The 13,794-nt window shown below is 41.1% G+C and overlaps 2 protein-coding genes across 2 annotated transcripts; both read right to left on the bottom strand.

Annotated features, from left to right (window-relative positions):
• Window positions 1-1,038: 1,038 nt before the first annotated feature.
• LOC117413883 (zinc finger protein 706-like) lies at window positions 1,039-7,047 on the bottom strand. The gene is made up of 4 exons (XM_034023286.3): window positions 6,935-7,047; window positions 5,163-5,301; window positions 2,604-2,721; window positions 1,039-2,198 (listed from the first exon to the last, which is right to left on the bottom strand). Exons 2-3 carry the CDS (start codon window positions 5,292-5,294, stop codon window positions 2,626-2,628), a joined length of 228 nt encoding a protein of 75 aa, XP_033879177.1. The 5' UTR covers window positions 5,295-5,301; window positions 6,935-7,047; the 3' UTR covers window positions 1,039-2,198; window positions 2,604-2,625.
• Window positions 7,048-8,725: 1,678 nt separating this feature from the next.
• Window positions 8,726-13,341, bottom strand: LOC131701611 (orexin receptor type 2-like). Its single transcript, XM_059000489.1, has 7 exons — window positions 13,284-13,341; window positions 13,009-13,187; window positions 12,015-12,258; window positions 11,663-11,778; window positions 10,569-10,795; window positions 10,360-10,481; window positions 8,726-9,978 (listed from the first exon to the last, which is right to left on the bottom strand). Exons 1-7 carry the CDS (start codon window positions 13,339-13,341, stop codon window positions 9,785-9,787), a joined length of 1,140 nt encoding a protein of 379 aa, XP_058856472.1. The 3' UTR covers window positions 8,726-9,784.
• Window positions 13,342-13,794: the final 453 nt, after the last annotated feature.

Genomic DNA, 13,794 nt, shown 5'->3' with positions numbered 1-13,794 from the left:
ATGCACTGTTTTTTAATGCATGGTCACTGTTGTGATTTAATAAGAAGTCACATCTCTGCGTTTTAATGACTGTTGGACTTTCATCTAATCTCTATAAAGGAGTGGATGAAAGCCGGATCAAGTCAAAACCACAAGATTACCCCGTCTCTAAAATAATACAGATTAAACTGCCCCGTCCAGGCAGTTTGTTTTATTCCTGCTTTAACCCACTTTATTATTTTTTTTTATTATTAATTCGTGTATTTCTGCAACAGTAGTATTTTTCACAGTAATTTTTTGTGCTACAAAGTTTCAATAATAATTATGTTTACTACACTCTCCATGGTCGTGGATTCTTATGAAAATGTGTTCAGTCGCAAGAGGTAGTTTCAGCTTGCCCTGCATCTCTGTTAACAGCATTGCCTTTAATTCTGCTGTTATTTGCACATCCAGGCTTTATTAAGGGTCATTAAACATGACTGTCAAATTAACATTTTACACAAAACATTAAAAAAAAAAAAAACCCCAAAAAACACACACACACGGTACTTTAAGAAAGTAACATTCTTTAAATCGTACTGCCAACTACACTGCATATTTAACTGTTGTTCCCAGTGCTCATTTCATGAACAGATACACCATTTTGCAGAACTTTCTTTATGGAACCATTGTCTTTTTTTGGAACTCACACGGTTCTTGGAACCCCTGTAAAATTCTATGCAGAACACTTCTCCAGAAAAGTGTTGGCAGAGACGCTCCAAACAGACCATGCAGAGGGGCCTTTCAGAGCAGTTGTTTGGTTGGGTATGTTATGAGCAAGCAGATCACTTATTATATGTCAAACAGTGATTCCCAAACATTTCTAAGTGCTTAAGAGGATTTTCAGGATCATAAGCATGGTCCCACCACCCACTTTTATAAAGCAGTGGAACATGATATAACAACGGCACAAATTTTCAGTGCTCCTGGTTTGTTTACATCGAGCTACAGAGACAAACAAAACATGCAATCTACCTAAATATCTGGTTAAAATAAAAAAATAAAAAAGCCACAAAAAAGGTCTTTCTCTTTGTTTTATTTGAATACGGTACAAGTTAGTAGTCATTAAAATAATTCGAGGAGACAGAAAAAAAAAAAATTGTAAATAAATGATATGTACATAAGATCAAATACCCAGGATTCCCTAATGTTGAGGTGTCTGTAGCCTTAAAGCCCCGCCCCGCCGCGCCGCCCTCTATTCATTTTGAAGAGAAAAGGAATAAAATCCCTTGGTGGTACATACTTCTTGAGAGTATGCACTTGGATTTTCCATTCAACAAACTGCAGCACCTTGAACAGAATCTACACACTGCCTCCAACTACTTGCATTCAGGACATTTCTTTGCTTACAAGTATGCCATTTTGACAACTTGTGCTTCGATGAGAACCTAGCACCAGAAATGCATCAAACCGTATCTCTTTCCCCTTCCCAGCGCAGTGCCCTTGTGATACTTTTTTTTTTTTTTTGTTACTCTGCTCCCATACACTTAATTACGTTTGAAGGCTATTCAGATGCAAGCTACACATTTCACAATTAGGTGTACCGTATGTCCCACCCTTCGCAAAAATAATTAAAAAAAAATCAAGAGGGTTAGTCCACCGATAGGTACTTTGCCCCCAAATGACACTGAAATTAAACAATGTTTGTACCGATTTTAAACTTTACTCGGAAAAGAAATTTAAAACAATTGCATCATTTTTAAAATATGCATTTTCCCGCTTTCATTTTTTTTACCATTCCCTTGTTGTAGTAGAAATATTTCAGTATCAAAAAAGTTTATTTACGTCATTACACCAAGAATACTCTTGGGCAGAGGAATAAAAAGTAAAATACGAGAAAGAAAGAGGAAGTGTTCATTTACAGTCAGGCTCCCCTCCCCTTTCCTGAAGCCTGTAGCTACCAAAATATTAATTGCATGACTTATTTTGGCAAGATAACTGCAAATACATCTACGGAGAGTATCTGTCTGTTGCGGATGGCATTCTGAAGCTGGTATGAGTAGCTGAAGGAGATACTTATTACTTTACCCACTTCCCTAAACAAACTCCAATCCTCCTCAACACAATACAACAAGAATTAGTGGTCGGTAGTACAGTTCAAAGCTTCAATGTCTGTCCTTGCTCACGTCGTTTGCAGATTTGTCCAGTTCTTAAGTACATCCTGTCACCGGAATTTGAGTCTGAAACGAAAAAATAAATAATTAAAAACTTGTACTCTACACCCAAGTAAGCAGTGCACACCGGTTTTAAGGTCCAACGTGCTCCATTACTCACTTTTCCGCTGGACAAAACTACAAATCCCAATGCACAGCACTGAGTATTACTGTGAGCCTAATCAGACTTGCTACCTTTACTCTGTAGTTAATAAAGCTCAAACCTGGGATGAATCAAACTGCTATGCATTAAGAGCCTCATGGCCATCCCACAGCTTGTGATTTACACACTGCAATTTTAAAACTTTTACTGATCTTATCGCCCCCTCTGACAAATCAAAGACTTAAGTTGAAAGCCATGGGATTCCACCCAAAGCACTGAAGAGGGCTGCTGGATGTGGTATGAGAAGATGCAGACACACTGGCTCTCACCCAAGCCTGTAAACAGTTTCCTTTAAGCCTGTACATCCACTAGCTCAGGAGGCATTGGGGACTTGGGGTGTTTGCTCTCAAAATGTTGCTTGAATGTCTTGGGATCAGGCATCTGTGTCTAGAAAATAAGAAACAGATGTTTAAAGAATATTTCTAAACAATGTACAAAGTTATGAAGATGAACACTGATTGCATAGGCTTGCATTGTGCATTTCATACACGCTAAAAAAAGAATTTCAATGCTTTGGTGCCATCTAGTGGGGGAAAATACATCTGCTCCTTCAAAACCCAGATTTAAATACCACAAAACTTTCAAATAAAGACTGGAGTTCCATTATAACCTTGTAAACAGGCCACAGCACTATACCATAAATATTTACACATTAAAGACTGAAGTGCATGTTACTTAGCAAGGTCTCCACCCCAAGCGCCTTGGCAGGTTGTATGTGTAGTAGGGGTGAGACCGAATAGTCGAACATTCGACTATTCGATAACGATGGCACCTATCGACAAGTGAATCCAACATTCGAAAGCTAAAAAAAAAAAAATGTATATATTGATTTTATTTTAAAGCCTGTACTGCTGATTGGCTCTCTATGTAGCGGTAATGAAGATTGACTGGAGGGTGGGATTTGTTATTTCTTGTCTGTGATTGGCTAAACTAGAACGTACCTCGGCTAACGATGGCTTACTCACAGAAAAGTTCTGCATAGAAATACTCTGACAAAGTAAATGAAAACACTGTTAAGTGTAAAATATGTGCAGTGCAATTAAACTACCACAAATCTACAACTGGTATGTTAACCCACCTAAAAGCCAAACACCCTTCTGTGACGCTAGCAACGACAGAAAAGAAAAGAGGACCGCAACAAACCGCCATTGCATCCTTTGCGGTGAGGCATCGTCAGTGTGACAACGTCGTACGTGCTGAAAAACATCAGCCCTTATTGCTAATATGGTGGCAAAGGACATGCTTCCCATAAGTTTTGTTGAAGGTGAGGGATTTCGGGAGTTGATGAAATTTGTGGAACCTGAATACACAATCCATGCACGAAAAATCCTGCACTAAAACAATTACCACTCGACTCGAAAAAAATGCATGCCGATTCAGCAGCGTCTGTCCGCAGAAACTTGTCAAAGGCTGAGAAGGTGGTGATTACTACAGATGCGTGGACTGCACCGAATACCGAGTCGTACATCATTGAGGATTGGGAAATGAAAAACGTAGTTCTACAGACTCGCGCCACGCCAGAGAGGCATACAGCAGAGAATCTCGCAAATGTGTTAAACACCGCTGTAGACCATTCGGGTTTAGGGGGAAATCACTGCCTGTGTTCACGACAATGCCAGCAACATCATCTTCGGAGTTTGTTGAATGGGACTCGAATTTGTGCTTTGCACACACTCTGCAGCTCGCCTTCAACGATGGCTTTAAACTTGGTGCCATACATAATGTAGTCGGTGCGGCCAGCCGTCTTGTGTCGCATTTTCATCACAGTGCAATACGCTACTCAGGCTCTGAAGTTGAAACAAAAACAAACAACTCTGCCTGAGCACCGTCTGCTGCAGTATTGCCGGACCTGATGGACATGCTGATTTTTTTAAACAAGAATAAGTGAACATGATAATAATAATGGACATTGCTAGCCTAACTATTCCTAAAGTTTTAGTTAGGATTTTTTTTTGCTTCCATGAAAGGCTAGTGCGTTAATGCCACTCAGGCCTTTTTGTTCATTCATTTATTTATTAATATTATTAAGCTAGCTACATACATAGCAAGCTGTTGCCTATACAGGCTATTTATTTTTTATTCACTGGAACTCGAACGCACAGGTATGTTGCCGATTTGATTTAACGTAGACCGGTAGTCTATATTTTGTGTGTGGTTTGAAAACGTGGGAAAAGTAAATCGTTTAGTTAAGTGGATTGTATAAATTAGCTAGCTAGATAGTCTAATGCATTTTGTATTTCGCTGTTATGACCGGAAAACATTATTGCCACAAGGATGCTAAGGTTAAGGCATTTGCCTCGCAGCTCACATTGCTAAACTATTATTGAATGAAAATTAAATTAATAATTGAATAAAAATGATACTTTTTTTTTTTTTTTTTTTTTTAATTGTCACAACCTTTATAGTTCATTTGAAATTGTAATTAACGGAAAAGCTTGTGACAATATCGGTAAAAAAAAATAACACTTGCTTGCAAAATACGAGAGTCTCACACGAGAGTTGACGGTATGCTTATGTTATTGCTGCTGTTATGGCATTTCTGTATGTTTCCTAATAGGAAGGTATTTTTTACATAGCCTAATGTTTATTTAACAAAGTTAGCTAAGTATTTTAAAATAAAGTTCAGAATTTATTGCAATTGCAATAATTGTCACTTTGCATTATTTCGCATTTAATGTACGTCTCATTTTGAATGGGAGGCGGGGGGGGGGGGGGGGCGACTATTCGATTAGTCGACCTCAACAGCTGTGGAATTATCGATAGTCAAAATATTTGTCGTGCACATCCCTAATGTGTAGATCTTCAAACGGGCTCCGTGCGCGACATACCTTGCAGACTGGACAGGTGAAGACCAGGGCTGCCATGGCAGCTGCTTTCTGGTCATTGCCGTGCTTCTTCTTCTCAGTCTGCTTCTTGAGATTCTTCTGCTGGGACTGGATCTTCTGCTGACCGCGAGCCATGGTGCTCCTGCAAAACGAGGCGGAGACAAACCAATTAGACAGTTTGGGGATAAAACACTGCACTCAAAAAGAAACTGCTCGCATTCAATAATCTTACTACCTCCTTCCAGGGAATACAACAGCTTGCTTGTTGCTAACCCCTTTCCCCCATGGTTTACAAAGAATTTGTTATTTAGCACATGCTTCAAAAATAGGACGCACACACATTTGGGAAAACACACTAAACTTAAATAAAGCTAAGCATTTGCGTAGTGACTCAACCTTTTTATTGCAGAGGATTTGCTTTATAACCCAAATGGTTTTGAGAGCGGTAGGAATTTCCTGTAAAGAAAAGTTAAATGCTATGTAAAAAGGACAAGAAAAAACTTTATTGACTGGTTTTATGGACTCTCTGGGAATATTGCTTGACAAAATCAGCACTAATCTTTTTAGGAAGCATAACAAACAAGCAGCGGATCTGTTTACACTGAAGATCAATGTGCATGCGTCAGGAGAGTCGATAAAGTTAAGAAAAGCACCGCAATTTACTAATTAATTGTATTTCACAGCATACTCGTTGGATTCCATTTTAAAAAAGTTAAAATGCAACACATTAAAATACAGGTACAATTAAACAAATACGGAAAGGGGCGACACTGTGCTATAGTAGAAGCCAAGTCTTTGCAAAAAAAAACAAAAAAAACAGTGGTGGTCAGATAACGCAGAGACCGCATTAATTGTTGCCAACATCATAAGTCTCTGTATATAGAAGGGGCAGACTAATGAAATCAGCACCTTTTTCCCCCCCAAGCATGACACTTTCCCAAACCCCGCTGCTGAGTAGCAGTATCACCATTCCATGTGAACAATTCGCCATTTAAATATATACTGTATATTACATTAAAAAAGTCAATAGCCGTTTAGAGAACTAAGATTAAAAAAGACAATAAATAAAGACTGCTTAAAACTAAGCTTCCACTCCATCACAATAGAGGCGTATGCAGTTTCAATAAACTGCAGTTATTTTCACAGCAAAATTACAAAAGTGGAAAACGAACTTAATCACCCATATGGATCGTTTATTAATACCAGCCCGCTTAGTCCTTGGTAGCGACTCCATACACAACGTATTATTATTAGTATCAAAAGTAATCACAAATAGTACCGAACAATGACCTTTTAATTTGGCCCATTGCACTTGGGTACAGCATACATTTTCTGGAGGAATAATTAGGAGAAGGGAACAATAGCTGTATTGGTGTTACACAAAGTGAAAAAACTAAACCAAGGCAAGCGAAAAAACGACCAAAGCGTTTCGAATCACCCCAGGGCGAATTTTAACGGTGTAAAAATGACATTACATACGCAATTATACCACAACCACTGGCATCAATGAAGAAATACTATATATAACATACATAACTCATCGCTCAACACGCAGGCTCGACCGACCACATCAAAATGTCTGTCCTGTAAAAACACAGCAATAGCATGGTTTTATATTCCGGTGTGATCTCTCCTTCGAAGCGGGCTTCCGATAGCGATACCTAACCCGTTTTAAACCTCTATAACACATCCACGAACGCATAAGTTAACCAACAAGCCGCCAAAACAGATAAACACATCGTATTATATACTTTAACTGTCTCTTTTCCCATTACCTTTCGCTCCTGTTCTTTCTTCCCCTCTCTCTCTGCCGCCGTGCTCGATTGACTTCCTCTCAAGAAAGTACGGGGCGCATAGAGCGGTTTTATAGGAAACGGAAGGACCTATGCATTGACGAGGGCCCCCTAGCGGTGTGGAGTCAACGCTCACTGAAATGTGGTCAATATCAGAGGTTTAAATTCACCTTGATGTTATAAAAAAAACCCGCTACTTTACAAGTACGCAAATGTATGAGTTAACAGACCGATATCGGGAAAGCAGAAGTATCTTTGTGAGTTCACAGTGTTTTTTTTTCTGTAGAAAGTGTCTAGTGGTACAGTTTTAGCATTATCAGCTCAAGGCCAAGCTAGCATTCTATCTTTTTTTTTTGCACATTTTAATACAACACCCCTGTACAGGATATGGTGCGCTCGCTTTTATATCAGTCCCCTACGGCAGATTGGTGGAGCATACCATAAAAGGAGAGGGAATATATTGTGTCTTCACCTGCATTGTGCAATATTAAGATACAACCCCCCCCCCCCCAAAAAAAAACCACCTGGGAGAGATCTGTGACTTGCAGACACACTTCAAGCATCTGTTCGTGTTTTATTCTTAATGTTAATGATCTGCATTTCTCGTTATTGTTTCCACACTAACCAATGAAATACCGTTAATATCATTTATTTATTTGTCTTTTAGCTGTAAGTTGATTAAAAAAAAATAATAATTCAACCAAGCAATTGTAAAAAAAAAAACAATAGATTTTATTTACAATGTATTGCATGTGAAAGATCAAAGACAATGCTGGAGGCTCTAGAGTAGAAGGATGGTAAGATGTTGCTCATCTGACCCGAATCCACAAAGATCACACAGTGTATTTGAGCAGTGTGTTTGTTAAACCAGCGTGTTTTTATTTTTTTTATCTTTTTAACTTTTACAGGGGTGTTCCAAGGCCCCCAGCATTTATTATTATTATTTTTATTTTTTATTTGATAGAATCTAATCTATTAAGGATTTTGTTTCCCCCATAGTGTTTTATTTATTTATTTATTTGATTTTTAAAAATACTGATAGCAAGTTACTGGAAACACAAAATTCCCAGTAAACAGTAAAATAACTATCAAATTGCACCTGTCATCGTGATGACACAAAGCTGGCAAGGTGGGCTCAGGGAGTGATTTGTAATGCATAATTACACACACACCATATCATATATGACAATCAAATAAACAAATACACAATATAATATACTAAATAAACAAACCAATACATACATACCATACTGAGAATCAAGGAGTTAAACTGACTGGACAAAAACTTAAAGAATTGAGAGATCTCAATGCATAGCTATCCAGACTGAGAGCTCTCAATGCATAGCTATCCGGAATGAGAGCTCTCAATGCATAGCTATCCGGACTGAGAGCTCTCAATGCATAGCTATCCGGAATGAGAGCTCTCAATGCATAGCTATCCGGACTGAGTGCTCTCAATGCATAGCTATCCGGACTGAGAGCTCTCAATGCATAGCTATCCAGACTGAGAGCTCTCAATGCATAGCTATCCAGACTGAGAGCTCTCAATGCATAGCTATCCGGACTGAGAGCTCTCAATGCATAGCTATCCGGACTGAGAGCTCTCAATGCATAGCTATCCGGAATGAGAGCTCTCAATGCATAGCTATCCAGACTGAGAGCTCTCAATGCATAGCTATCCGGACTGAGAGCTCTCAATGCATAGCTATCCGGACTGAGAGCTCTCAATGCATAGCTATCCCATGATGCATGAGCACATGCATTTGGGTTATTCTTACTTTCCTAACACTCATCCCATTTTTAGACCGGTCGCTTTACCACATACAAGAGATTTGCACCAAGCCTGTACCAAAAAATATTATTATTATTATTATTATTATTATTATTATTATTATTATTATTATTATTATTATTATTATTATCATATTTTGTGAATAGGATCCACAATCTGAAAAATATCGTTGTTAATGCTTTTTCTAATATATATCCCCTACTATTTTTTGCTGTTTGCAGCCGCTCTGAGTGGTTTTGGGTTCTCATACTAAGTTGTTATCATTATTCCCTCAATCTGTCTTTGAGCTGCTTTGAGCTTCCCTGGAGAATCCCATGTGCTGGGACTGTACACCCTTCCTCATTCCATTCAAATGCCATGCCAACAACACACACCACTATCACTTAACACAGGGCTCAGTACAGCAGATTAGGTGGGAGCAGAGACAAAGTCATGCACTTGTTGCTTGTTTGATTATCTTGTGCCACGTTGCACTGTACAGAGCCTGGAGCAGCAGCCAGTTACTTCACTGAAACACGCTTCAAACTTACAAAGGACTTGCACAGATTGCTTCACAAACAACATCTACAGTGTATACTATGACAAATATACCTACAAATTATACCAAAAATATGATTGTCCTCTATGAAAAAGCGCTAGTGAGTCCATCATCCTGAGTTAACTGTACATTTATCCCAGGCAGTGAGGTGCTGTTTCTGGTGGGTTAGAGTTCAATGTTAAACCCTATTGCGAATGCTTGCCTCTCACCAGGAAAAGTAGGCAATCATTTCATCAAATGAGTCTTCTCCCTGCCGATCTGAATGTTTCGGTCTGACATGGCGGTAAATACATTTAGTTATTATGTTATACAGCAGTTTGCATGGAAGGGCTTTGGCCAACTTTCCAGAACTGCTCCTTCTCTGTGGTTTCAGTATGCTTGTAAATTCACTCAACCTGTTATAATGCCTTCAACATAAAACCATTTCCCTGTTCAGGCAAAATCGAAACCACCGGTGAACGGTTCCGACAGCTCAGTCTTCAGGATTCTAGGGTTCTAGGTGCTAGCTGAGAACCGTGGTGACACTAGTGAGAATCACGTGCTCATGAACTTTGGAAACGTTGTCGGATTTGCTGTTGGTGGTCAGAGATTTCTGTCTGGTGCTCCGTGTCACGTGATGCACGTTGATCCGTCGGCACGATGCGAATCCTTTGAAACAGCAGGAGAACGCGGTTTTGAACTCCTCCCGGAACTTTCCTGCAGGGGGAGAAGATAATCAGAGAGCTACTGACAACACGCAACACCTTGGTGGTGAACGTCAGATCTGATACTGAAAGGGAAGCAGCCCATGTTGTGATGTATCTGACATTACCCCCGTGGAAGGAGGCAGTGAGAATTATTTGAGGATGGCTCTGCTCTACAGTACAGGAACTCAGGAAGGTGACCTGATAGTGATGCTCATCTAGGTGCTCTCCTTTCTCCTGCTGCCATACATTGGCATTTTTATTTTAGTGTAAAATTGAACAGGACTGAACTGTAGCATTAAAGACCAGGCTCTGTGAATGGAGTAGTCAGAGATGTGATCACAGGCACCCTGACTCCCCCTAGTGGCACAGCATGGCCAGACAGCACACTCACCACTGAGGAAGTTGTAGATGATGGGGTTGGCAGCACTGTTGGCATAAACCAGCCAGTGGGAGAAGGTGAACCAGGCGTAGATAGCCTCCCGGTCATCTGAATTCTCAAACCTCCTAAACACCCTGAAAAAAACAAAGCAAAGATCACCACAAATTTAACATGCCGTGTTCAACCCTGGCTTAAAACAGTTTGACACTCGCTGGCCCCACCTCTTCAGAATGTTGAGAACACTGATTGGCAGGTAGCAGAGCGCGAAGACCAATAGGACGATGAGCAGCATCTTGGCGGTCTTGTGGCGGGCGCGCAGCTGCTTGATCTCAGCGCTGAGGGCGACAGAGCGGTGCGAGGAGGAGGATGGGGTGCCCTGCTGGGCACTGGCAGGGTGACGTGACGGAGGAACCCACTTCCTGGCCAGGGCGGCGGCCGTGCCTGGGATCTGAGAACAGCACATACACAACAAAGAGATCACATTTCATTGCTTCGGAAAAACCAGAAAAAAGCTCAAATTGATGACGTCTAATTTGCATTTCTTAAAAACTTCTAAAAAGAAGAGGTGGAGGATATAATGGTGTTTACAGTTGTGTATGATTGAATAATATAATAAAAGACAGTAAGAATTCCAATCTGACATATACAGTACCACCGGGCAGTGTAGCCAGGGGTGGGTCCACTTACATGGCTAACAGACCTTATAGTTATACTGGGGGGTCAGGAGTTACCCAGCCTGTAAGAACAGCCACCTGAGTCTGTAGGTCTTTGACTGATTACTTGCTGGAAGAACTCCAGCTAACCATTATTATTTATTTCTTAGCAGACGCCCTTATCCAGGGTGACTTACAATTGTTACAAGATATCACATTATTTTTTACATACAATTACCCATTTATACAGTTGGGTTTTTACTAGAGCAATCTAGGTAAAGTACCTTGCTCAAGGGTACAGCAGCAGTGTCCCCCACCTGGGATTGAAACCATGACCCTCCGATCAAGAGTCCAGAGCCCTAACCACTACTCCACACTGCTGCCCATGGAGGGGATTATTAAGAACTTTCAGAGCACATTCAGAACAGATTAGCGGGCAGGTGTACACTTGAACAGGATGTTTATACAACCAGGACGGGACAAGTGGAATTCACAACCCCATGCGTAAAGAGATTCAGCAACTTCTTTACTGTCCTGCTGTACGGATGCTCCATAACTGCTTCTCTGTATGGATATGAAGGTGATGCTGGACTGGGATGGTTGACGCTGTGGTCTGGGTTTCCATACCCCCTGAGCTGTGGGGAAGTCTGGGCTCAGCTCACCTGTCTGCACCAAAGCTTTCTGAAGATCAGGAAGTAAGCCACGAACATCAAGCACAGCGGGGCCAGATAGGTGACCACGAAGAAACACACATGATACACCTTGGGATAGATCTCAGCTAGGAGCAAAAAACACAAGAGTGTGAGGCAGGCGGGGTAGATAAGTGCATGCAGCACAATTAAAAAAAAAAAAAAAACACTTGTTTTATGTGTAATAGCAGCTGCTTGATGCAGTGTCCTTTGAACAGTTTCAGCAGCCAGTTTCAGTTCAGGGTCAAACGGCGGACAATGACATATCTTACACAGGACGAGACACCCCCACACACCCCCGTACAGGCTTGTAATGCAGCCTCACCGCCCCAGTGCTCGTCGCAGACAGAGAAGAGCATCGTCCGATTGGCCAGCTCGGGGATCATGCTGCGCTTCTCCATGACGATGGCTTGCGGCACCATCATGAGGGAGGAGATGATCCAGATGGCGACGATGCTGTTCCTGGCACGCTTCGCCGTGCTCTTGAACTTCAGCGGGTGGCAGATTGCGTACCAGCGATCCAGGGCGATGAAGCTGAGCGTAAGCACAGACACCGACACCGAAACCGTCTGGGAAACCAACAAGAGATATACCATGGTCAACAGAGCCACACAGCAGCCCAGTGCAGTCACTCTGTGCAATCAATTAGAAAGCAAGACAAGTGCTTCCTCTGTGCACAGTCATATCCTTATTCAACCACAAGAGGGCGCTCCAACTCAGCAAATAAACCCTAAATGCGCGGTATGCATATTGACCAATAGCTGCAAAGTAATTCATTCCAGCAAATCCCTGTTTATTCAACCTACTCTAATAAAAAGAAAAAAAACAGAACGACTGAATTAACATGCCCCCTTCGGCAAACAGTTGTAGGTTTCTGATAATAGTTCATGTTGATGAAAAGTACATTTAAAAATGAAAGAGTGAAATCTCTTAGCTGTTTTAATAATTGTCACTATGTAATTCGGAAGTTTTAATTAGGACCAGGCACAAGATATGTAACTGAATTATACACAAGGACAAGTTGCAATTACACTATGTGCTAAATTCCTAATGAAAGCCTGCTAATGAAATGCATGCGTTGTTAATATTGTTTTGTACGTCATAGTGTGTGGCTATTTCAACCAGTCATTGACCTGCCGCTTACTCTCTTAATCAATCAAGTGGGTTGAAGGCCACATCTTGTACCATACTCCTTATCAAATAAAAACCGTTCCTTACAAATTCTGTGCCGCGGCGGTTTGACCTGAACGACTGGATGATGAATTGGACTGAGGAGCTTAGACACAACTGGCTCCCCTGCAGCAGTGGCTGGAGCTTACTTGCAAGTAGGGGATGACCTTGCAGAGCGTCTGTCCGAAGAACCAGGTCTCTGTGATGTCCACTAGCAGACTGGCCGGGAGACAGATGGCAGTGACCAGGACGTCTGCCAAGGACAGGTTCACGATGAAGTAGTTGGTGACGGTGCGCATGTGATGGTTCCTCCACACCGCGAGGCACACTGAAAAAATAAACCATCCATTTCAAAATCTGAACAGCCTTCCAGATAATAATGGGAGTCACGGTAGCTGCTCCGGCTTCCGCCACTACTTAATACAGCCGTTTATGGGAGATCCAGGGTATTGCCAGAGATATCCCAGTAGTTTCAGTGCCATTCTGGATTGCTCTAAAAACTCCCACATTACAGAAAATAATTCTGTTTCAGTGCCTGTGGATTTATTAGGAGATGGGCTGTCACAAAAGTGGAAACAACCTTCTTCTCGTTCTCCTTGTTGAAGAGGCAACGCATAATAAACAAAGACGGATTTTCATATAATTGAGCATATTTGTAAGGACGAACTAGGGAATGTAACGGGGGGTCCATGTTTGCCCTAATTGTGTCTAATTTTGCGGACTTTTTTTTCTTCTTTTTTTTTTTTTTTTTGAATAAAACTCGTTTGTAGATATTACGCCTTAAATTCATATGACTGCTCCCTTCATGTTACTTTGGCCGTTTATACCACGCTATACCACGGCGGAAGCAGATATAAAAAGGTATGTTAACGCCTAACAAAAGCAATCGTGAAATCGGGAGAAAATATAGCAATCACAGTAAAGAACTGCAATTT

The sequence above is a fragment of the Acipenser ruthenus genome, chromosome 25 (genome assembly GCF_902713425.1).
Source record: "Acipenser ruthenus chromosome 25, fAciRut3.2 maternal haplotype, whole genome shotgun sequence".
Lineage (NCBI taxonomy): Eukaryota > Metazoa > Chordata > Actinopteri > Acipenseriformes > Acipenseridae > Acipenser > Acipenser ruthenus.
The sequence above is the reverse complement of the archived record's forward strand: the minus strand, read 5'-3'. Positions and strand labels throughout refer to the sequence as shown.